At 39.1% G+C, this 25,255-nt stretch overlaps 2 protein-coding genes across 2 annotated transcripts; both read left to right on the top strand.

The window, feature by feature from the left end:
- The first annotated feature begins 433 nt into the window (after positions 1-433).
- LOC102279888 (putative olfactory receptor 5AK3) lies at positions 434-1,363 on the top strand. Its single transcript, XM_005908363.1, has one exon. It carries the CDS (start codon positions 434-436, stop codon positions 1,361-1,363), a length of 930 nt encoding a protein of 309 aa, XP_005908425.1.
- Positions 1,364-14,244: 12,881 nt separating this feature from the next.
- LOC102281022 (olfactory receptor 5AK2) lies at positions 14,245-15,186 on the top strand. Its single transcript, XM_005908366.2, has one exon. It carries the CDS (start codon positions 14,245-14,247, stop codon positions 15,184-15,186), a length of 942 nt encoding a protein of 313 aa, XP_005908428.2.
- The last annotated feature ends 10,069 nt before the right edge of the window (positions 15,187-25,255 follow it).

Here is a 25,255-nt window from a genome sequence, read left to right as displayed (position 1 = left end):
ATTGAGAACACAGCTACTGGTCCTTGGCAATTTCCCCAAACTATCAATGGAAATGTCTAAGTTAGGTGTCAAGGTTCAGCCTTTAAAATCTAATTCAATCATGGAAAATATTCTCTGATCCCTCTCACTATGAAATTAAATATGTGTGTGCTAGTCATTCAGTCATGTCCAACGCTTAGCAACTCCATGGACTCTAGCCCACCAGGCTCCTCTGTTCATGGGATTCTCCAGGCAAGAATCCTGGAGTGGGTAGCCATTCCCTTCTCCAGGAAATTGAACCAGGGTTTCCTACATTGGCAGGTGGATTCTTTACCATCTCAGTCACCAGGGAAGCTCTGAAATTAAATACAGTGTTAGTTAAAGTATCACACTCCTCTTAGCTTTCTCTGATCTTCTCTTTCCACCTTTTCAGCTAATACTGAATTTGTTGGCCATGGAACAAAACAATGGCACTACAGTGACTGAATTCATTCTCCTGGGATTCGCGGATCAACACAAGTCTTGGCACGTCCTCTTCACAGTATTTCTAGTGATCTATGTGGTCACCCTGGTGGGTAACATTGGCATGATCCTCCTCATCAAGACTGACTCTTCCCTCCACACCCCCATGTACTTTTTCCTCCAAAACTTGGCTTTTGTTGATCTCTGCTACACCTCTGCTATCACTCCAAAAATGCTGCAAAGCTTTGTAGAAACAAAACAATCCATCTCATTCATAGGATGTATGGTGCAATTGCTAGTCTATGGGGCTTTTGCAACAAGTGATTGCTACATCCTGGCGGCTATGGCAGTGGACCGTTATGTGGCCATCTGTAACCCACTTCGCTATGGAACTGTCATGTCCCAGAGAGTCTGCAGTCAACTCTTAACTGGTTCATACTTCATGGGTTTCCTAAATGCTTCTGTAAACACAAGTTTTGCTTTCTCATTGAACTTCTGCAAATCCAATAAAATTAGTCACTTTTTCTGTGATGCACCCCCAATTCTGGCCCTCTCATGCTCTAGTATTTACTTGAACATCATGCTCCTAACAGTCTTTGTGGGGTTTAACTTGACATTCACCGTGTCAGTTGTCATCTTTTCCTATGTATTTATCCTGATCGCCATCCTAAAGATCTCTTCTGCTGCAGGGAGGAAGAAAGCCTTCTCGACGTGTGTCTCCCACCTGACAGCTGTCAGCATTTTCTATGGGACGCTCTCTTACATGTATCTGCACCATCGCACCATAGAATCTCAAGAGCAAGAAAAAATGGCTTCTGTGTTTTATGGCATTATAATCCCCATGTTAAATCCCCTCATTTATAGTCTGCGAAACCAAGATGTGAGAGAAGCCCTGAAAGGAGTTGGAAAGAAGTGTTTCTAGACTGAACATCAATTTCTAACTCAACATTGTTCAACAAGCAACCGACAGTTCTCTCTTATTTCTCAGCAGCAGAAGATGTAGAAGATATTTGTGAGATACAAACAAAAAATTATATAAAATATATTTCCTTAATTGTATCAGTAGCTTTTGAAAGATGATCAACTTTCCGATCTTAAACGATGAAATAACCTTCTAATTCGTATTTCTTAGAGACTTTCCCTGGTGGATCAATGGTAAAGAATCTGCCTGAGACATGGGTTCTAACCCTAGTTGGGAAAATCCCTTGGAGAAGGAAATGACAACCCAGTCCAGTATTCTTGCCTAGGAAATCCCATGGACAGAGGAGCCTGGTGGGCTACAGTCTATAGGGTTGCGACTTAGCAACTAAAGCAAACTCAGAGAGAAGGCGTCTAAAGAGATCTTTGATATTGCTTGTGTACATTCTGAGGAGCCCCTTTTTAAAATACCTTGCTGTTAATATAGAAAAGAGCAGTAAAGAAAAGTGTTAGTCAACGTTGTAAAGTACCTCCAACAACAGTAGTATAAAGACACCAGTGCAAAAATTGTTTCTGGTTTCTCTTAAGAGGTACTGTTACTCTTGCTATCGTCTGTAACTAAGCTGGTTTAGTATTGTAATGAATAATTTAAAGATGTTTTCCATCTCTTTGGAGAAAATGTGCTGAAAAGAAAGAGGGGGAGAAAAGAACAATTGAATGAATCCTCATACATATTCCGACATTATGGACCAGTATCCCTCCTTTCTACACATGGTCTCTAACCAACTAGGAAAGTAACATAGGAATCCAGCAAATATGCATCATATCCATTTATTCTTACTAAATTTTTGTTTTAAATGTAATTGAATCCCCAGCTGTACTCTCTTGCAAGGGTGCAAATGCAGTGCAGAATTTGGTGCCACAGATCAAACTCATTTATCCAGAAATGAAGCCTTATTTCCCACTATCTCTAAGAATGGAGAGAGGTGAAAGAAACCAGGTTTAACACAAGAAGTCATACCTGGGCTTGAACACACATGTTCTATCCTCAAGCAGAAGCCCATCCTGTGGACAAGCATGTTAACAAAAAGCCTGAGATCCCATGTTGCATTTTGTCTCTCAATCTCATTAATCAGTTAAACCATAGGAAGTTGTGAATTAGAGGATGGACAGACAGGATGGGAGTTCACTGCCTTTCTCAACATTTCCAGATATTCCAAATTGTGGACTGAGGCAGGAAACACTTACTGGGAGCAAACCACAACCTAAACAATACCAAGAAAATTCAGAGAGCACCAGCCCATGCAGCAGACTGCATTATAGGAGACAAATCCCAAAAGCAGGAAACTCTGATTTTTTCTTAGGATTCCTGGTGACCTGCCCATAATACCCTCTGCATAGAGAAACCATAAATTCAATCTGGAATTGAAAATCAAATCATGTCCTTATTTGATTAACAAATCAAATCCTAAGAAGGAGGGAGAGGTCTTCACCTTTACTACCCTAAACTGGAGACAGACAACTTTCAGGCTTTATTATCCTGATACGTCTCCCTATAAAAACATTCTTAAATGCAATGACTGAAAATGCCTTGCATAGAGGAATTGGACTATGCAGAAAAGTTCATGGAAAAATCTCTGTTTTAAATAATATTACTTTACATTTGTAAAGTAGAAAAGAGGAAATACATGGACAAAAAACACATAATCATAGAAAATGTATTTCTTCCAGTCCATGATATACAAAGTTAAGAAAAAATTTTAAATAAAGTTACAGAAGAGCTACTTGACATAATGAGAAAAAATTCATATTCAGAAACTCTATATTATTAAAGCCCAGCAAAAGAACACAAAAAGTTTAGGAGTCAAAATTTTGCTTCTGCAGCGCATACTACACAGAAGTGAAGTGAAGTCACTCAGTCGTGTCCGACTCTTCGTGACCCCATGGACACCAGGCTCCTCCGTCCATGGGATTTTGTAGGCAAGAGTACTGGAGTGGGGTACCATTTCCTTCTCCAGGGAATCTTCCCAAACAAAGGATGGAACCCAGGTCTCCCGCATTGTAGACGGATGCTTTACTGTCTGAGCCACGAGGGAAATCCTACACAGAAGCTGTGGGCAACTCAGTAAGAAGGGAAACTGTGGTTTAGTCACTAGGTCGTGTCCGACTCTTGTGACCCCTAAGACTGGAGCCCCCCAGTTTTCTCTGTCTGTGGGATTTCCCAGGCAAGAATACCAGAGTGGGTTGCCATTTGCTTCTCCAGGAGATATTCCCATCCCAGGAATCAAACCCAGGTCTGCAGCATGGCAGGCGGATTCTTTACCCACTGAGCTATCAGGGAAGCTTTTTATAGAAGGGAAGGGAGGGGCTTTTCCTAGATTATGGGTTTTGCTGAATGCATCCACGTATGGATGAGAGGGGAGCAGGTACTCTCTAGCTTTAGATACTCTCAAAAAGCAGAGATAGATCAGCAACTGGATATCTCAGTAAACATTGCTCAAGAAGGGGAAGGAATACAATAGGAAAATTGTGTCAGTGGTGAGAAAAGATTGCAGTCACTTAGAAGACTCAGTCACAGTTGCCTTGTGGACTTCGGATGTCCAATTAGAAACACTTTTCCCTACTGTCTTTTTGAGACCATTAACACTGCATTAGACACATCACAGTCTGATTTCTTATGAGAACTGATCTTTGTCAGTGGAGTTAGCAGTAACTCAAAAGCAAGAAAAACATCTTTCTTTCTGTTTTTTTCTTTTTCTTCTTTCTTTTTTTAATTTTTATTTTTTTAATTTATTTATTTTAATTGGAGGTTAATTACTTTACAATATTGTATTGGTTTTTCCATATATCAACATGAATCCGCCACGGGTATACATGTGTTCCCCATCCTAAACCCCCCTCCCACCTCCCTCCCCATACCATACCTCTGGGTCGTCCCAGTGCACCAGCCCCAAGCATCCCGTATCCTGCATCAAACCTGGACTGGTGATTCATTTCTTATATGATATTACACATGTTTCAATGCCATTCTCCCAAATCATTCCCCCCACCAACAGAGTCCAAAAGACTGTTCTATAATCTGTGTCTCTTTTGCTGTCTCGCATACAGAGTTATCGTTACCATCTCTCTAAATTCCATATATATGCGTTAGTATACTGTATTGGTGTTTTTCTTTCTGGTTTACTTCACTCTGTATAATAGGCTCCAGTTTCATCTGCCTCATTAGAACTGATTCAAATGTATTCTTCTTTCTTTCTTTTCTTCCTTCCTCCTATCTTTTTTCTTATTTATGTGCCCATAAAAATTACAGAAATACAATAAATTATAAAAATTGGAAAGACTGTATAAAATATCTTCTGATTCAAAGACCTAGATCTAGAATTTAACAATAAAACTTTAAAGTAAAAACACCTAACATTATACCACTAAACACAGAAAAATCTCATTTAAACAAATCTTAGGTTGAAGATATGAAAACGTTTCCAGATATCCATAAGATAATATTTCACAAACTGTTGCAAAAATATCTATAAACAACAAGGAGTTTTCAAATAAAATTGCATAGCTCTATAAATACTAGTGTTAATAAATAGGAAATAATAATAAATTAAGTTAGAACCAGACGTGGAACAGCAGACTGGTTCCAAATTAGGAAAGGAGTCCATCAAGGCTGTATATTATCACCCTGCTTATTTAACTTATATGCAGAGTATATCATGAGAAACGCTGGGCTGGAGGAAGCACAAGCTGGAATCAAGATTGCTGGAAGAAATATCAATAAACTCAGATATGCAAAGGACACCACCCTTATGGAAGAAAGCAAAGAATTAAAGAGAATTTTGATGAAAGTGAAAGAAGAGAGTGAAAAAGCTGGTTTAAAACTAAACATTCAGAAAACTAAGATCATGGCATCCACTCCTATCACTTCATGGCAAATGGATGGGGAAACAATGAAAACAGTGACAGACTTTATCTTCTTGGGCTCCAAAAATTACTGCAGATGATGACTGTAGCCATGAAATTAAAAGGCACTTGCTCCTTGGAAGAAAAGCTGTGACCAAACTAGATAGCATATTGAAAAGCAGAGACATTCCTTTGCCAACAAAGGTCCGTCTAGTCAAAGCTATGGTTTTTCCAGTAGTCATGTATGGATGTGAGAGTTGGACTATGAAGAAAGCTGAGCGCCGAAGAATTGATGCTTTTGAACTGTGGTGTTGGAGAAGACTCTTGAGAGTCCCTTGGACTGCAAGGAGATCCAACCAGTCCATCCTAAAGGAAATCAGTCCTGAATATTCATTGGAAGGACTGATGTTGAAGCTGAAACTCCAATATTTTGGCCGCCTAAAGTGAAGAACTGACTCATTGGAAAAGACCCTGATGCTGGGAAAGATTGAGGGCAGGAGGAAAAGGGGATGACTGAGGGTGAGATGTTTGGATGGCATCACTGACTGGATGGACGTTAGTTTGAGCAAGCTCCAAGAGTTGGTGATGGACAGGGAGGCCTGGCATGCTCCTGTCCATCCGGTCGCAAAGAGTCAGACATGACTGAGTGACTGAACTGAACTAAACTGAATAAATTAATTAACCATACGTTTTAGACATGAGATAATTAAATAAAGAGAAGAGAGTAATAAACATTTTTGAATTAATATTTAAAATCTCTTAAATGACAGCAATAATAAATTCAGAAACATTTTCTGAAGCTAAAGGTAGAAATAAAATGGATAAATCATTTGCTAATTTATCAAGAAAAATAATGCTGGAGAACAAAGAAAAAATTTTAGATAAGAGAATACATAACAGTGTACAAATGTATTAGAGAATCTGATAGAATGAATGGTTCTTCTAAGGGAAGACTGATTGTAAAAAAGCTACCACAAAAGAGATTAAAGAATAATTAACAGAAGAAATAAAATAATAAAAGTACAATCTTCTTCCCAAAAAAAAACACCTATTATTCACAAGCATTAAAAATAGATAATATCAATGATGGTTGAACTGTTGGAGAACATAGGGAAAGAAGGGACGTTTCAGAATAAATTCCATGACTAAGCTAGCAAAAACAGCTCAGAAATGATAGGCCAATGCCACTCTCAAACATCAATATAAAAGTGCTTAAGAAAAACACGTGCGGACGCGCTACATCGCTTCAGTCGTGTCCGACGCTGTGTAACGCTGTGTAGTGCGCCTCGCCAGCCGCCAGGCTGCGCTGTCCATGGGATTCTCCAGGCAAGAAGACTGGAGTGGGTTGCCATGCCTTCCTCCAGGGGATCTTCCCACCCCAGGGATCGAACCCACACCTCTTGTGTCTCCTGCTTTGGCAGGCGGGTTCTGTACCACTAGTGCCACCTGGGAAGCCCAATAAAAATGCGAGTACACAAAGAAAAAACCTCGGTAGCACAGTAGGAAATAACACACTGTAACCAGGTTGGTTGTATTATAGAAGAGAATACTTTGATATTATAAAATCTATTAATATAAAAATCCATTAATTTTCAGAGTAAATCATGAAATCATGTCAAAAGATAAAGAAAAACATTTGCTAAAATTAAACATTTATTTTTAATTCCAGTGATTAAATAAAAGGTACAATACTTCAACCAAAAGATTTGACCATATTTATCAGAAAATACTGAGAGCGTTTCACTTAAACTCAGAAACCAATAAAAGATGGCCTTGCTCAAAAGTATTCTTAAATTTATTCTGGAGCTACTATTAATCAGAGCACTCATATTGGAGAAATCAATAAAAAAGAATGAATAAACGGTCAATTCATAGATTTGAACTCAAATTTTTAGAACCTGACTCATAAAAATGAGAAAAAAATTTAGTTCAATAATAAGGCAACACACAGATACATAACCACATACACAGGATCCCTAATGACGGTAACATGATTACATGTATCTTCTCTAGAGAAAGCTTAAATGTTCTTCAGCTGAAAATAGCTACTAACATTGTTTATTCCAACTCCATTACAGCCTCTGGACGCCCAGGTTCTCAAGGGAGCAAGTACTGATCCCTTAGGCTCCAACCCTAAACTCCCAGTTAAAAGTAGGCACACAGAGACCTTGGTGGCCAATCAGCCTTTACCAGCTGCAGGAAGAGAATCTGGATGCAGTTTCCATGTAAGTAGAACAGAACTCAGCCCGTTTTTCAAGATCAGCCGTGTGTCATCCCAGTGTGTGCTGGAAATGGAGGAGCAAAGGGATCAGAGCCAGTGTTCTAGTAAGTTTCACCCACAGACCAGGAATAAAGGCTTCATCCCTGGCAGCATAATGAAAAATGGAGTGAAGTAGGCTGAGTGTTGCCCAAGAAGGATATGCGTGAGCAAATGATTGAAAGATTAACCGAGTGAATGAATGAGTCACCAATGGCTTTAGCGTATTATTTGCATGTGTTATTACGACCGGTTTTGAGTGCCCATTCAAAGCCTGGTCCTGTGCTTGGAACTTTATATAAATCATCTCACTCTAAGTCACCACTACAAAGCAGACTCAGCTTCTTTCTCTTACTCTTTTTTTAATTTAAATTTATTTATTTTAATTAAAGGCTAATTACTTTACACATTCTTGAAAGCAATTAAAGCTATTTTAAAAAGAAAAGGTGACAAAGCTTATAAATTTAAAGGATTCTCTCTCCCCACTCCCATGCCCAAAGATAACCATTAGAAGTCTGGTGTGAATTATTCCTGAACTTTTCCATGGATAAATAAGGAAAATGAGCGTGAGCGTGATAGAAAATTTTCTTTCGTAAGGGCCCAGCTCTACGTATTATTCTGAAACATTCTTTGTTCATTTGATAATGCGACATGAGCACCTTTCCATGAGAGTATGTATTTATCTCATACTTCTTAGATTATGTTTTGGCTCATAATATGCACCTACTTTGATTTATTAAACCCTATTTCCAAACTTGTGCTAACGCACATGGTGTCACAGTGGGCATGACTGCCTTGTAGGTCGTCCCGCACCCTGTTTTATAGGGAGTGGAACTGAGGAGGAAGGGATCTGTACGTGCTGTCTCTATTTGTGCGACCAGAATTCAACTCCGGGTCAGTCTGTCTCCTTTCCACTGCACAGCGAGCAATGGAAATGAAGCTTCAAAAGCATCGGGGTTCAGTATAGGTTGCTGCTGCTGCTGCTAAGTCGCTTCAGTCGTGTCCGACTCTGTGCGACCCCACAGACAGCAGCCCACCAGGCTCCCCCGTCCCTGGGATTCTCCAGGCAAGAACACTGGAGTGGGTTGCCATTTCCTTCTCCAATGCATGAAAGTGAAAAGTGAAAGTGAAGTCGCTCAGTCATGTCCGACTCTAGCAACCCCATGGACTGCAGCCCACCAGGCTCCTCCGTCCATGGGATTTTCCAGGCAAAAGTACTAGAGTGGGGTGCCATGTTCAAAATACTCGGGTGCTGGGTTTAAGTGTGTGCATGTATGTTTTATGCCTTGTACTGGTGTTTCATAACTCTTTTAAAAATACCCCCCCTTATATCATACATTCTGTTTGAATTCAAATACATTAAGTTAATGTGGTAAATGTCATTATCTCATCAAGACTCATGACCTAGGCTAGCTTCCTCTGACAAGTGCAGTCACCCACAGGATGGAAGCCTTCTTGAAAGGGTTGCATTTAGTCTATTTCACAGCAAAGTTTCCTGAGGAGGTAGCTAACACTTATCATGCTTAGCCCTCCCTCCACGTTGAAATTTGAAAGGAGAGAACTGTTTCTTGCTCCTTCACGACAGAGTTGTCCCACTCTGTTCATTTCTCGAGATGTTTGAAAGAGCAAGATTGTCCACATCAGCCACAGGTTTGGTTTCCTACATTCCCCACCATGAAAGGCCCCTTCTTATCCCAAAGTGACCATCACATCTGTGGAGCCACAGCTCTGCCTGGCATTGCTGACTCCAGAGGAAGGAGCCCTCTACTGATGTATGGAGATGTGGGGCTTCTTCTGAGGAACTTCTGTCATTGCACAATATTTAGGGTGCATAAAAATATATTTTAAATAATATAAGAACCACTCATGTAGCCTCCATCTAACTTCTGAAACTTGCTTTTTTTTTTTTTTTCTTGCTTAGCATGTTCTTTGAGATATTTATCCACACAGACAGTATTGCTCCAATTTAGTGAATTTGCATGTGATTCCGAGGTAGTGCTAGTCCTAAACAATCTGCCTGCCAATGTTGGAGACTCAAGAGACTTGGATTTGATCCCTGGGTTGGGAAGATTCCCGGGAGTAGGAAATGGCAACCCATTTTAGTATTCTTGCCTAGAAAATTCCATGGACAGAGGAGACTGGTGGGGCTACAGTCCATGGCATCACAGAGGGTCAGACACGACTGAGCAACCTAAGCACACACAGTCTAGTCTCACTAATCCATTTAATAAATAATATTTTTCCACGTTCAAGAATACTGCTATGAATAATATGTGTATATACTCACATATGCACATATTCATACATATACTTACACACATATGTATGGATATGTGTATTTATGTATCCTTGCTTATGTGGTCAAATATTTATCTAGCATATGTACCTGTATTGGAAATTCTGGACCATTCAGAGACATATTTAATTTTATTAATATACCCAAATTTGTCCCCAATATGACTGTGCTAATTTACATTCCCACCACATTCTCAACTAAAATTTGCATTTTAGACTGAGGAGTACAGAATTACATTTCAATGCAGTATTAATATACAATTATCTGATTACTATTAAGCTGTGCATATATCCGTATTTCTATTGGCATTTAAGTTTTCCTTCTATAATTATCCTGATTATAAGTTTTGTGATTTTTTTTCCCTTGGAGCAATTTGTAGAAGTTACTTAAATACACTGGATATGAATTCTTTAACATTTATATGTGCTTCAAACCAATGTACCTGAGTAATTTTCAGTCAGTATCTGGTCTTTCCTTTGTTAATAATGTTGCTATCTTTATGTTTGATATAGTTGAATTTCCCATGTTTTACACTTTGTGACCTTATGTCTTATTTAAATTTCCACTGTGTAGTTAAGTCATAGACATTCTGCTATGTTTTATTCTCACAGCTTTGTAATTTAAGTTTTTAATCCATTTGGATAAAATGCACAGTAGAAAAGCAATATAGTTTTTTTCATATGTATAAGCATGTATAGACCACGATTTACCGGGCCATTTCTCACTGGTGGACCTGCTACTGTTTTTATACGTTGAGCTTCCAGAGACTTGAACGTCTGTTTATGGTTTTCTCTCCTCAGTTCCATTGGCCTGTCTACCTACCTTCACGCCAGGACCACACTGTCTTTATTATTATTGCTTCATAATCAGTTCTGACATCTGATAGAACAAGTCCTTCGTTTTTGTCTACTGAAATCATCTTAGCTATTTTTTAGCTCTTTTCTAGATAAATTTGATAAGTTTATGAAGGTGGGCATAAAATTCTCTCAAGCACTTCACTGAAAATAATTTGAAGGAGAATATCATGTTGCTACAACTTCATCTTGATTGTTGATGGAAAATAATTTTTCCATGCTTCTGATGTTTCTCTCCTGCAAAGGGAGCTGACTTTGTGTAATCATGGCCATTCCGACACATTTTATTCACACGGTTCCTAGAAAGACAGAGTGATGTGTCTGACTAGTAAACCTGAAGACAAGCTGGCATGCTCCGCCCTGCCCTTATCCTCAGGAGCAGCCAGCCTGCTGAAGCCCAGTGCCCCTGTGCTTCAGAGATGCTTCCCATCACCAGAGATGCCCCAGTCACCACCACCGAGACTGAGTGGACAAGCCTGTCTACTTACAGTGTCTTTTAGCAACAAATATTTCACTAATAAACTTAAAAGTCTTTCCCCAGGTATGTAAAGGTGATATGGCTTCTACCTGCTGCTGCTGCTGCTAAGTTGCTTCAGTCGTGTCCAACTCTGTGTGACCCCATAGTCAGCAGCCCACCACTACCTACTCACCATCTTTTATGTCTCAGTTTGTCCAGATACTGGGAAAGGAAGAGAATACTTACTAGAGCCTATTTGCATAGAAGGAAATGGCACCCCACTCCAGTACTCTTGCCTGGAAAATCCCATGGATGGAGGAGCCTGGTGGGCTACAGTCCATGGGGTTGCTGAGAGTTGGACACGACTGAGAGACTTCACTTTCACTTTTCACTCTTATGCATTGGAGAAGGAAATGGCAACCCACTCCAGTGTTCTTGCCTGGAGAATCCCAGGGACGGGGGAGCCTGGTGGGCTGCCATCTATGGGGTCGCACAGAGTCGGACACGACTGAAGCGACTTAGCAGCAGCAGCAGCAGAGCCTCTTTGAGACCCTAGTAATTGTTTGTTTAATGTATAAATGACTTTGATTAGTGAATGTGTACTTTTTAAAGCTGTTTGCACATATATTTGCAAATGAGATTCATTCCAATGTTTTTCTTATATTTTATTTACTTTGGCTTCAATGTTATATTGGCGTGAGTTAGAGAATGTTCTTTATTGTGATTTGCAAGAAAAGTTTATATAATATAGAATCAGTTTTGTCCTAAATATTTGTAGAATTTTCCTGTAGCATAATTAGGCCAAATATTTGTGTGGAAAAGGTTTATCCTTTTATATTTATTTACTTATTCAGCAGCATTGGCGTGCAGGCTCTTTCGTCGCAGTTGAGGCACAACTAGTTGAGGCACAAGGGCTCAGCGGCTGTGGTGCTTGGGCTTAGTTGCTCCGTGGCATGTGGGATCTTAGTTGCCCGATAAGAGATCAAAATGGCATCCCCTGCATTGCAAGGCAGATTTTTAACCATGGGACCACCAGGGAAGTCCCTGTGAGAGTAAATTTTAAAATAACAAATAAAACCACTTAATTGTTTCAAACTATTTGAATATTTGGGGAGGAGGGGCAACATAGGGGTAAGGTATTAAGAGCTGCAAACCACCACGTATAGAATACGCTGCGGATATATTGCATAGCACCGGGGATTTAGCCAATATTCTGTAATAACTATGAATGGAAAATAGCCTTCAAAATTGTGAATCACCATGTTGCATACCAGAAGCTTAGATAATAATCAAATATACCTCAATTTAAAAGAAAAAAACTTTTAAAAAATCCAATAATTGTTTACCATCAAATATATCTTTAATGACTTAGAAGCTAACAAACTGATTATTTTTTAATATTATAATTTTTAAATCCTTCAAATTTGTTTGAAGAAAAAACACTGGAAACCATTAAAGAATTTGTTTCAGAAAAAAAGATAAATAATATTTGAATATTTCACATGCAAACACACAAACCCACACACATCAGTTACTATCATTCTCTGCCCACTTAGTCTGCTTTTTCTAGAAAAAAATTGAGTAAATCCAAAATAACTATTTTCTAATTACATGTATGCTATGAAATATTATGGCTCAAATATTATGTACCAGCCACCCAGTATAAAGAGGAAAATAAATTTTATTATTACACCTGACTCTCCTGGGTGTATCAGCTAGAGGCAGGAATGGACTTTGTCAAATTTTTTTTTTTTCAGAAGGAAAAATTATAAGGACAAAAATGATGGATTACTGTTTTAAATTTAAGGACTTCTGATCTGTGAAAAATACCAAAGACCAAGATAATAGATAAAATGTGAAAAAAAAGCTTTGTCAAGTCAACATCAAAGTATTCAAATCTACATTAAAAAGAGCTTTCATAAATTAAATCATAGAAACATTTGTAAAAAGTATTAACAGGCAATTTACAGAAAAATAGAAACCCAAAATTCTAAGAATATTAGACAGTGAGCAAAGTCATTTTAGGTTAGGGAAAAAAATAAAAATTAGATATCAGTTTATATCTATTTTCCTGACCAAAAATAGTATTAGGAAAATACCAATGTTCACCAGGGTGTGAGGACATAGGAACCTCCGTGCACAGTTAGGAGTGCATACTAGCACATCCATCATGGAAAATGATCTGGAATAATTATGTGCATACCCTCAGACTCAAAATTTTTGCCCCTACTATAGCACCCTAGAAAATTTATCGTACTGGGTTATTTGTAGTGGAGACGAGTTGGGGGCAGTCTGCTATTCACCACTAGGAAAGCATGTAGGTAAATCAGGATGGACGGACATCATAGACCAGTGCTACTCAATGTGTGTGGCCCAGGGACCAGCACCCGTCCTTGGACTCTCTATTTCCACCCTATGATGGGGCAATGACGACAAGTGAGATGGAGCATGTAAAACTATTCCAGAATTTTGACAATGCTAAGAATTTTTTTATTGCCATTTACAAAAAGTATTAAGCCACAACAGGTTGGAAATTTTACAAAGAAAATTATTCTTTACCCATATATACTTGATAAACACTTCCATAAAGGTTTATGGACCTCTACAGGTCCATGAGTCCATCATGGCAGAGAACGGTTACTAAGGGTGAGGTAAGGGATAAAATGAAAATATGGAGATAAAGGGGAGCAAGGTCGGATAGAACTCTGTGGATATGTCAAGAATTCAAATATAGTCATTATTACTTAAGCAAACTTGGATTTCTAATTAAAATATAGAGTGCATATGAAAGCATAATTAAACAAAAGCATATTTAAGCACATCTCACATGTTCCTGAATTGATATGTTGATGAAATACCAATCACCTTGAATTCTGAGAACATAGACAGTGATCCATGACCACTTCCCCAAACTATAGATGAAAAGGTCTAAGTCAGGTATCAAGGTTCAGCCTGTAAAATCTAAGTCAATTATGTCATGAAAATTATTCTCTGACATAACTGTGAAGTTAAATACTGTACCATTTCGAGTTTCACAATTAGGTAAATGATCACAGCCCTCTTAACTTTCTCTGGTCTTTTTTCGAACCTTTTCAGCTGATTCTTAATTCTGCCAGCCATGGAAGAAAACAACGGCACTACAGTGACTGAATTCCTTCTCCTGGGATTCGCTGGTCAACACAAGTCTTGGCGTGTCCTCTTCGCAATATTGCTAATGATCTATATGGTCACCTTAGTGGGTAACATTGGCATGATCCTCCTCATCAAGGTTGACTCTTCCCTTCACACCCCCATGTACTTTTTCCTCCAAAACTTGGCTTTTGTTGATCTCTGCTACACGTCTGCCGTCACCCCTAAGATGTTGCAAAACCTTGTAGGAACAGAGCGATCCATCTCGTTCATGGGATGTGTGGTGCAGTTACTAGTCGGTGGGGCTTTTATAACCAGTGATTGCTACATCCTGGCGGCTATGGCAGTGGGCCGTTACGTGGCCATCTGTAACCCTCTCCACTATCCAACAGTCATGACCCGGAGGGTCTGCATTCACCTGTTAGTTGGATCATACTTCATGGGTTTCCTAAATGCCTCTGTAAATGTAGGTTTTACTTTCTCACTGAACTTTTGCAAATCCAATAAAATTAACCACTTTTTCTGTGATGTGCCCCCAATTCTGGCCCTCTCATGCTCCAACATTTATTTCAACGTCATGGTACTAGCAGCCTCTGTGGGGTCTAACTTGACGCTCACCGTGTCAGTTATCATCTTTTCCTACATGTTTATCCTGGCTGCCATCCTGAAGATCTCTTCTGCTGCAGGGAGGAAGAAAGCCTTCTCCACATGCGCTTCCCACCTGACAGTTGTCACCATTTTCTATGGGACGCTCTCGTACATGTATCTGCACCATCGTGCCACAGAGTCTCAAGAGCAAGAAAAAATGGCTTCTGTGTTTTATGGGGTTGTGATCCCCATGTTAAACCCCCTCATCTACAGCCTGAGGATCCAAGATGTGAAAGAAGCCCTGAAAGGGATAAGAAAAAAATGCTTCAGGTTTAATCCTTGATTTCTGGTTCTCTACACCACACGAACAGTACCAGTTTTTAAGAAATCAAAACAAAGAGCCAAACAACATAAAGTTGCTCAACTTATTAACATGGAACTGAAATTTAAAGTAACAGTAAGATAGCCACCTTACACCAATATGACTGGCAAAAACTGAAAAAGAATAACAATGCCTATGAATCGCTGTGATGTAAGGAAAAAGGATGCTCCCACACACTGTTAGTTAGCACTGTTTCCTGCCAATTTCTGCCCCTGGGAGTAATTTCTCCTTCCATTGAACCCATAGTGCTTCTCTTGTATCAATAAATATTATTTATTTATCACTTCCTATCTAAAATATTTATTAAATATAAGATCTTCACTGTCATTTATAAGCAGTTGAAATACATTTTCTTTCATGACCTTTTAACATCTGGTATAGAGCCTTAGACACAGTAGGTAGTCTATGAATATTGAATGGACTGGATGGATGGATGAATGATGATTTAAAAAAAAATACTGTGAACAGCTTTCTAACTGGAAGTTATGTGAGGATATAGCCTACCCTTATGGTCTCCAAATAGCAGTCTGTGGCTAGCAGCATTCAAATGACCATGAAAAGCTTTTAAAGTGTCAATTACTACACCCCAGTCCTGGAGATATCGATTCAGTAATATCAGATGGAGCCCAGTATCTTTAAGTATCTACATATATAGAATTGTAGATGCTTTAATTGCAAGCTCCACTAGAAAGCAGTTTTTTTCTTTTTTATTTAAATTTATTTATTTTAATTTAAGAGGACAAGATTTATTTTTTTGAACATTTATTTTAATTTTATTTTATTTTTAAACTTTACAATATTGTATTAGTTTTGCCAAATATCGAAATGAATCCGCCACAGGTATACCTGTGTTCCCCATCCTGAACCCTCCTCCTCCTCCCTACCCTACCCTCCCTCTGGGTCGTCCCAGTGCACCAGCCCCAAGCATCCAGTATCGTGCATCGAACCTGGACTGGCGACTCATTTCATACATGATATTATACATGTTTCAATGCTATTCTCCCAAATCTCCCCACCTTCTCCCTCTCTCACAGAGTCCATAAGACTGATCTATACATCAGTGTCTCTTTTGCTGTCTCGTACACAGGAAACCAGAAGGGAAAGAGACACGTGTACCCCAATGTTCATCGCAGCACTGTTTATAATAGCCAGGACATGGAAGCAACCTAGATGCCCATGAGCAGATGAATGGATAAGAAAGCTGTGGTACATATACACAATGGAGTATTACTCAGCCATTGAAAAGAATACATTTGAATCAGTTCTAATGAGATGGATAAAACTGGAACCTATTATACAGAGTGAAGTAAGCCAGAAAGAAAAACACCAATACAGTATACTAACACATATATATGGAATTTAGAAAGATGGTAACAATAACCCTGTGTACGAGACAGCAAAAGAGGACAAGATTTAGAATCTTTTGGAATGTGGTTTATGTCCCAACTATGCTGTTCCCCAGAAGTGTGTTTTTGGAAGTTAACTGATTTTTCAAGCCTCTTTTCTCCTAGTAACACATATCTCATGAGATTTTTCAATGTGCTTGTTGGCTTCTTTGTTAAGAACAGAAAAGATAATGCATAGAAATTGTAGTTCCCTGCACTCATAAATTCTAGATAAATGTTCAAAGTAATGAGTGGTGCGTGTGGTTGTGTTCAGTTGCTCGGTTGTGTCTGGCTCTTTGCAGTCCTATAGCCTGTAGCCCACCAGGTTCCTCTGTCCATGGAATTTTACAGGCAAGAATATTGGAATGGGTTGCCATTTCCTATTCCAATGAGTAGTAACAAGGACTTTCAACATGAGTATGATAGATATTATAAGAACAACCTATCTCACACACACACACACACACACAGAGTCAATAAGAACTCTCTGAAGATTTGCAGCATGAAAACTTTCCCCTCTAGGAAACTCCTCTCTCCGTCAGTAGAAAACTAATTAATAAAGGTTTTTTCCTTTGATCCTGTCTTAGCACCTGTAGTCACAGACACTCAAGGGAACAAGTAGTAATCTCATAGACTTTAGCTATGAACTCTCTCCGTGGGGAATTCATCTGGTGGGTAGCCAGCCTGCCCTAGTCTGGGAAGAAAATCTAAAGACAGGTTGCGTGTTTCCTATTTAGCTTTGCATAATTCTGGAATATGAGGAAGAGACTAAAATATGTAGGATTAGAGCCAATATGCTAGCATAATTAACCCTAAGAGTGAACAGAGCCATCTTATCATCAGCAAAAGAAGCTATAAATGGAGAAAGAAAATTACTAATGGCATGGATAAATCACAGAATGGCCCTGAAGATGACAGCTAAAATATTAGCTAAAAATGTTCCCAACCGAACATAAACAACCCGTACAGAATCTGAGCAATAAACAGACAAGGCCACTCTATGACTGAGATGGGCCAGGACAGAAAAAAAGGGCCACCCTGTGAGTTTGTCTGAAATAGGAGTGAGATAAGGACTCTTAGCATTATTTAGATATTTTAGAAAAATATCTAAACATTCCCCTTTTCCAAATGAAACGAGTAAATGCTCCTTCTTTATTCACTGAAATTTTCTCACCTCTTAGGTACAAATTACCAAAATATTCAATCACTGAATTCCTAAAAATAACTTCCTAAATCCTTCTTAGACTCACCCAGCACAGGCCTAAATCCTGCAAGAAGCCTTCCCAGGCTCCTCTTATCCATCACTCTGGTCCCTCCAGGGACTATGTATGTGCTTCTGCAGCTTGTTGGCTAGTGGGCATAAACAGACAGTGTGGGCATAGACAGTGTGGGCATAGACAGTGGGAACTGTGGCAGGCACATCTATTATTTCTCTTCAACTTTACTTCTGTTGTTATCTGTTTTTGTTGCAAAAAGAAATTATGTGTCCATTTTTTTTTATTGGAGGATAATTGCTTTACAATAATGTGTTGGTTTCTGCCACATGGCTTCCCTAGGGGCTCAGTCTGTAAAGAGTCTGCCTGCAATGTAGGAAACCTGGGTTTGAGCCCTGGGCTGGGAAGATCCCCCAGAGAAGGGCATGGCAACCCACTCCAGTTTTTTTTTTTTTTTTTTTTTTTGTCGAAAAAAATGTAATCACTTTTATAGAGGTATGATTTACATTCAGTAAAATGTGTACTTTGTCATTGTACAAGTCAGTAATTCATGAGAAACGTACATTATTATGTGACCACCACCCAAATCAAAACATAAAATTGACATCACCCAAAAAAATTCCTTCCTGGTCCATTACAGTCAATCCTTTCCTATATACATATCCCCAGACATCCCCTGATCTGACTCCCTCCATCACAGTTTGCTTTCTCTAGATTTTTTTATCTTAATTGGAGTCTAATTACTTTACAATATTGTGGTGGTTTTTGCCATACATTCACATGAATCAGCCATGGGTGTACATGTGTTCCCCATCCTGAACTTCCCTCCCACCTCCCTCCCAGTCTCATCCCTCAGGGTGATCCTGGTGCACCATCCCTGAGCACCCTGACTCATACATTGGACCTGGACTGTGGGAGAAGGCGAGGGTGGGATGATTTGAGAGAATAGCATTGAAACATGTATATTATCATATGTGAAATAGATCGCCACTCCAGTATTCTTGCCTGAAGAATTCCATGGACAGAGGAGCCTGGTGGGCTACAGTCCATGGGGTCACAAACAGTCAGACATGACTGAGTGACTAACTTTAACTTTCTGCCATACAACAACACAAATTAGTCATAACTATGTGTATATGTATCCCTTCCAACTTGAGCCCACTTCAAACTCCCCATCCCATCCCTCTAGGTCATCACAGAGTGCCAGGCTGGGCTCCCTGTGTTATATAGCAGATTTCCACTGGCTATTTTTCATTATTTTTTAAATACAACTGGTTTAAAAAAAGTTGTATTTAAAAGTTTTTTCAAAGTTAAAAAACCTTAGCCTTACTTCCAACTCATCAACTTACTTAAATTGTTCATATATCCTTCCAGATGGTGTTCTCTTCATGTAAACACACACACAGAAATTTTTAAATTAAAAATCAGTTCACACTCCACTTCTTTTTCTGAAAAATGCTTTACTCACTTAACAGTATGTCATTAACATTTTCCGTAAGAATAATATAGATCTCTCTCATTCTTATTAGCTATTTCATGAAGGTACAAACTATGAATTAACTCTGATTTGTTTCAGTATCACCCTATCTATTGCCAATTTTTTGCTATTAAAAAAAAAAACAGTAATGCATAGAAGCTTTGTGTTTCAGGGAAACTTTTTCCACCTTATTTTATCAAATAAGGTTATCAATCTGAGGTTGAGGAAACTTACAGGTCTATTAAACCACATATCTATTAAACATTAAATGGCAATTCCAAGATTCAAATCTAGATTTTTCCACCTTCAAAGCCTATCCATTTTTCATTGAAGGCAGTATAAGATAAAGCCTCAAAGTTGCTTTAAATACAATGTAATAGGACGCAATATAATTTGGACAATTTTAGAACATAGGTTTTATTCATCCAGCTAAAAGTCCCTTCCAAAACTCCCACTTCTGCTTGACATAGACTAACAGGAACTAGATTTATCCTCCTGCCGGAAACAAGAAAAGCTGGACAAAATATATGAAATACTAGACTGCAAGACACTGTACATCAGGCAGTAAAGGACAGTGGTTCCTGAGAAGCTAAAAACAAATAAGCCCTAAAATTTCCCCAGCTCTCTGTTTTAAGTTCTTAGACCACGGTACAGCCAGGGAAGACTCAGGATGTGTTTAGTGGATTTCCTAAGGAAATGGAGCTAAGATTTTGGACAGGCAAGGCAACTAAAGTTTGCATAATAGAATGCTGAAGAAAGTGAGTTGTACAGAGAAAGAACCCCGAGATCTGCAGAAGATCCCTCATCAGTTACTTGTGAAAGTGCAAGTGTTATTTGCTCAGTCGTGTCCAACTCTGCGACCCCAGGGACTATAGCCCCCCAGGTTCCTCAGTCCATGGAATTCTCCAGGCAAGAACACTGGGGTGGGTAGCCATTCCCTTCTCCAGGGAATCTTCCTGACTCAGGATTAAACCCATATCTCCTACAATGCTGGTGGATTCTTTACCATTTGAGCCACCAGGGAAGACCATCAGTTAGTTAGCTGAGTACTAATCAGTACACACACGAGGAAATAATTTGAGGGAGGGAAAGAAATACTGAATAGATTATAAATAACAGTGCTTGATGCTCACACAAGACTGGGAATACCATCTGTTCCCACCACCCAAATGAGAGAATCTCAAGATTCATGATGCATTGCATTGGGTAGTGCACACAGAAAGGACTTGCCTCGGTAGCCCTAAAATAAACCCTGCTCCAGTCACAACTAGCAAATCTACAAAGCAAGACTCAGACGGAGTAAGCAATTTCCAAGTAACTTAAGGGTGCTCCAGAGCAAAGCTCAAGAATATTTATAAGTATATGAAGTTTTATATATATACTTTAATATATAGTACATTTTATACTTATACCATATAAGTCTATGAAAATACCTACAAGCATATGAGATTTTATATATATACTTTATTATATAGTACATTTAGACTTATACCATATAAGTATATGAAAATACATACAAGAACATGAGATTTTATATATATACTTTATTATATAGTACACTTTATACTTATACCATATAAGTCTATGAAAATACCTACAAGCATATGACATTTTATATATATACTTTATTATATAGTACATTTTATACTTATACCTATGTCTATGAAAATACCTACAAGCATATGAAATTTTATATATAAACTTTACATATATAGTACATTCTATACTTATACCATATAAGTCTATGAAAATACCTACAAGTATATGAAGTTTTATATATATACTTTACATATATATAGTACATTCTATACTTATACCATATAAGTCTATGAAAATACCTAGTAACACACTTGTTAAAATTCACATGCCTGTTATCTAATAAAAAATTGCCATACATGCCAAAAATCAGGAAAACATGCCATAAGGAGAAGAAAATTCAATTGTCAAAACCAACCAAAACTGCCAAAAATGTCAGAATTAGCAATCAAGGACACAGAAACAATTATTCTAACTACGTTCCATATGTTCAAAAAAGACAAGAAGAGATGTGAAGGACAAGCTTGGAGCCATAGGGTCTGATGATTTAAAAAAATCAATTGCATTGAATGGGATTAACTAGAGATTAGACATTTCAAAAGAAATGGCTAGTGATCTTGAAGACCTAGTAATTGAAACTATTCAAAATAAGAGAAAAGTGACTCAAAAAGATAAATGAACAACAGAGAAGAGAATCATGGAATACCTTCAAGAAGGCATATATATGCATAATTGGAATCCCTGAAGGACCAGAAAAACAGGTTTGGTATAAAAAAAATTTTTTTAACTAATGTTGAAACTGTGTGGGCGCAGAAGGGCCTAGAGGAGCTATCCCACGTTGAAGGTCAGGAAGGGCAGTGGTGAGGAGATTCCCCTCATCCAAGGTAAGGAGCATTGGCTGAGCTTTTCTGGAGCAGCCGTGAAGACATACTCCACACCCAAGGTAAGAGAAACCCAAGTAAGACAGTAGGTGTTGCAAGAGGGCATCAGAGGGCAGACACACTGAAACCATACTCACAGAAAACTAGTCAATCTAATCACACTAGGACCATGGCCTTGTCTAACTCAATGAAACTAAGCCATGCCCATGGGGCAACCCAAGATGGGTGGGTCATGGTGGAGAGATCTGACAGAATGTGGTCCACTGGAGAAGGGAATGGCAAACGACTTCAGTATTCTTGCCTTGAGAACCCCATGAACAGTATGAAAATGCAAAATGATAGGATACTGAAAGAGGAACTCCCCAGGTCAGTAGGTGCCCAATATGCTACTGGAGATCAGTGGAGAAATAACTCCAGGAAGAATGAAGGGATGGAGCCAAAGCAAAAAGAATACCCAGCTGTCAATGTGACTGGTGATAGAAGCAAGGTCCGATGCTGTAAAGAGCAATATTGCATAGGAACCTGGAATGTCAGGTCCATGAATTAAGGCAAATTGGAAGTGATCAAACAAGAGATGGCAAGAGTGAATGTCGACATTCTAGGAATCAGCGAACTAAAATGGACTGGAATGGGTGAATTTAACTCAGATGACCATTATATCTACTACTGTGGGCAAGAATACCTCAGAAGATGTGCAGTAGCCATCATGGTCAACAGAAGTCCAAAATGCAGTACTTGGATGCAATCTCAAAAACGACAGAATGATCTCTGTTCGTTTCCAAGGCAAACCATTCAATATCACAGTAATCCAAGTCTATGCCCCAACCAGTAACACTGAAGAAGCTGAAGTTGAACAGTTCTATGAAGACCTACAAGACCTTTTAGAACTAACACCCAAAAAAGATGTCCTTTTCATTATAGGGGACTGGAATGCAAAAGTAGGAAGTCAAGAAACACCTGGAGTAACAGGCAAATTTGGCCTTGGAATATGGAATGAAGCAGGGCAAAGACTAATAGAGTTTTGCCAAGAAAATGCACTGGTCATAACAAACACCCTCTTCCAACAACAAAAGAGAAGACTCTATACATGGACATCACCAGATGGTCAACACCGAAATCAGATTCATTATATTCTCTGCAGCCAAAGATGGAGAAGCTCTATACAGTCAGCAAAAACAAGACCAGGAGCTGACTGTGGCTCAGACCATGAACTCCTTATTGCCAAATTCAGACTTTTGAAGACAGTAGGGAAAACCACTAGACCATTCAGGTATGACCTAAATCAAATCCCTTATGATTATACAGTGGAAGTGAGAAATAGATTTAAGGGCCTAGATCTGATAGATAGAGTGCCTGATGAGCTATGGACTGAGGTTCGTGACATTGTACAGGAGACACGGATCAAGACCATCCCCATGGAAAAGAAATGCAAAAAAGCAAAATGGCTGTCTGGGGAGGCCTTACAAATAGCTGTGAAAAGAAGAGAAGCGAAAAGCAAAGGAGAAAAGGAAAGATATAAACATCTGAATGCAGAGTTCCAAAGAATAGCAAGAAGAGATAAGAAAGCCTTCTTCAGCGATCAATGCAAAGAAAGAGAGGAAGACAACAGAATGGAAAAGACTAGAGATCTCTTCAAGAAAATCAGAGATACCAAAGGAACATTTCATGCAAAGATGGGCTCGATAAAGGACAGAAATGGTATGCACCTAACAGAAGCAGAAGATATTAAGAAGAGATGGCAAGAATACACAGAAGAACCATACAAAAAAGATCGTCACGACCCAGATAATCACGATGGTGTGATCACTCACCTAGAGCCAGACATCCTGGAATGTGAAGTCCAGTGGGCCTTAGAAAGCATCACGACAAACAAAGCTAGTGGAGGTGATGGAATTCCAGTTGAGCTATTCCAAATCCTGAAAGATGATGCTGTGAAAGTGCTGCACTCAATATGCCAGCAAATTTGGAAAACTCAGCAGTGGCCACAGGACTGGAAAAGGTCAGTTTTCATTCTAATCCCAAAGAAAGGCAATGCCAAAGAATGCTCAAACTACCGCACAATTGCACTCATCTCACATGCTAGTAAAGTAATGCTCAAAATTCTCCAAGCCAGGCTTCAGCAATATGTGAACCATGAACTTCCAGATGTGCAAGCTGGTTTTAGAAAAGGCAGAGGAACCAGAGATCAAATTGCCAACATCCACTGGATCATCGAAAAAGCAAGAGAGTTACAGAAAAACATCTATTTCTGCCTTATTGACTATGCCCAAGCCTTTGACTGTGTGGATCACAATAAACTGTGGAAAATTCTGAAAGAGATGGGAATACTAGACCACCTGATCTGCCTCTTGAGAAATTTGTATGCAGGTCAGAAAGCAACAGTTAGAACTGGACATGGAACAACAGACTGGTTCCAAATAGGAAAAGGAGTACATCAAGGCTGTATATTGTCACCCTGTTTATTTAACTTATATGCAGAGTACATCATGAGAAATGTTGGACTGGAAGAAACACAAGCTGGAATCAAGATTCCCAGGAGAAATGTCAATAACCTCAGATATGCAGATGACACCACCCTTATGGCAGAAAGTGAAGAGGAACTCAAAAGCCTCATGATAAAGGTGAAAGTGGAGAGTGAAAAAGTTGGCTTAAAGCTCAACATTTAGAAAATAAAATCATGGCATCCAGTCCCATCACTTCATGGAAAATAGATGGGGAAACAGTGGAAACTGTCAGACTATTTTTCTGGGCTCCAAAATCACTGCAGATGGTGACTGCAGCCATGAAATTAAAAGACGCTTACTCCTTGGAAGGAAAGTTATGACCAATCTAGATAGCATATTCAAAAGCAGAGACATTACTTTGCCAACAAAGGTTCATCTAGTCAAGGCTATGGTTTTCCCTGTGGTCATGTATGGATGTGAGAGTTGGACTGTGAAGAAGGCTGAGCACTGAAGAACTGATGCTTTTGAACTGTGGTGTTGGAGAAGACTCTTGAGAGTCCCTTGGACTGCAAGGAGATCCAATCAGTCCATTCTGAAGGAGATCAGCCCTGGGATTTCTTTGGAAGGAATGATGCTAAAGCTGAAACTCCAGGACTTTGGCCTCCTTATGCAAAGAGTTGACTCATTGGAAAAGACTCTGATGCTGGGAGGGATTGGAGGCAAGAGGAGAAGGGGACGAGAGAGGATGAGATGGCTGGATGGCATCACTGACTCGATGGACATGAGTCTGAGTGAACTCCGGGAGTTGGTGATGGACAGGGAGGCCTGGCGTGCTGCGATTCATGGGGTCGCAAAGAGTCGGACACGACTGAGCGACTGATCTGATCTAATCTAATCTGAATGTTGAAAACTTTGAAATTTGATGAAAGTATAAAACCACACATTCAATAATCACAAAAAAATCCCAAGCAAAAGAAACAGGCAAAAACTACACCAAGGCACATCATAATCAGATTTTGCGAAATGAGAAATAAAGAGGAAATCTTAAAAGCATCTAGAGGAAAAAAAGACACAGTATGATCTAGAGAATAGA

Source organism: Bos mutus, chromosome 15 (assembly GCF_027580195.1).
Source record: "Bos mutus isolate GX-2022 chromosome 15, NWIPB_WYAK_1.1, whole genome shotgun sequence".
NCBI lineage: Eukaryota > Metazoa > Chordata > Mammalia > Artiodactyla > Bovidae > Bos > Bos mutus.
This window is presented reverse-complemented; position numbering and strand designations above follow the sequence as displayed.

Coding starts and splice junctions, on each gene's coding strand:
- LOC102279888 (XM_005908363.1), top strand. CDS start 434: ATGGAACAAAACAATGGCACTACAGTGACTGAATTCATTCTCCTGGGA.
- LOC102281022 (XM_005908366.2), top strand. CDS start 14,245: ATGGAAGAAAACAACGGCACTACAGTGACTGAATTCCTTCTCCTGGGA.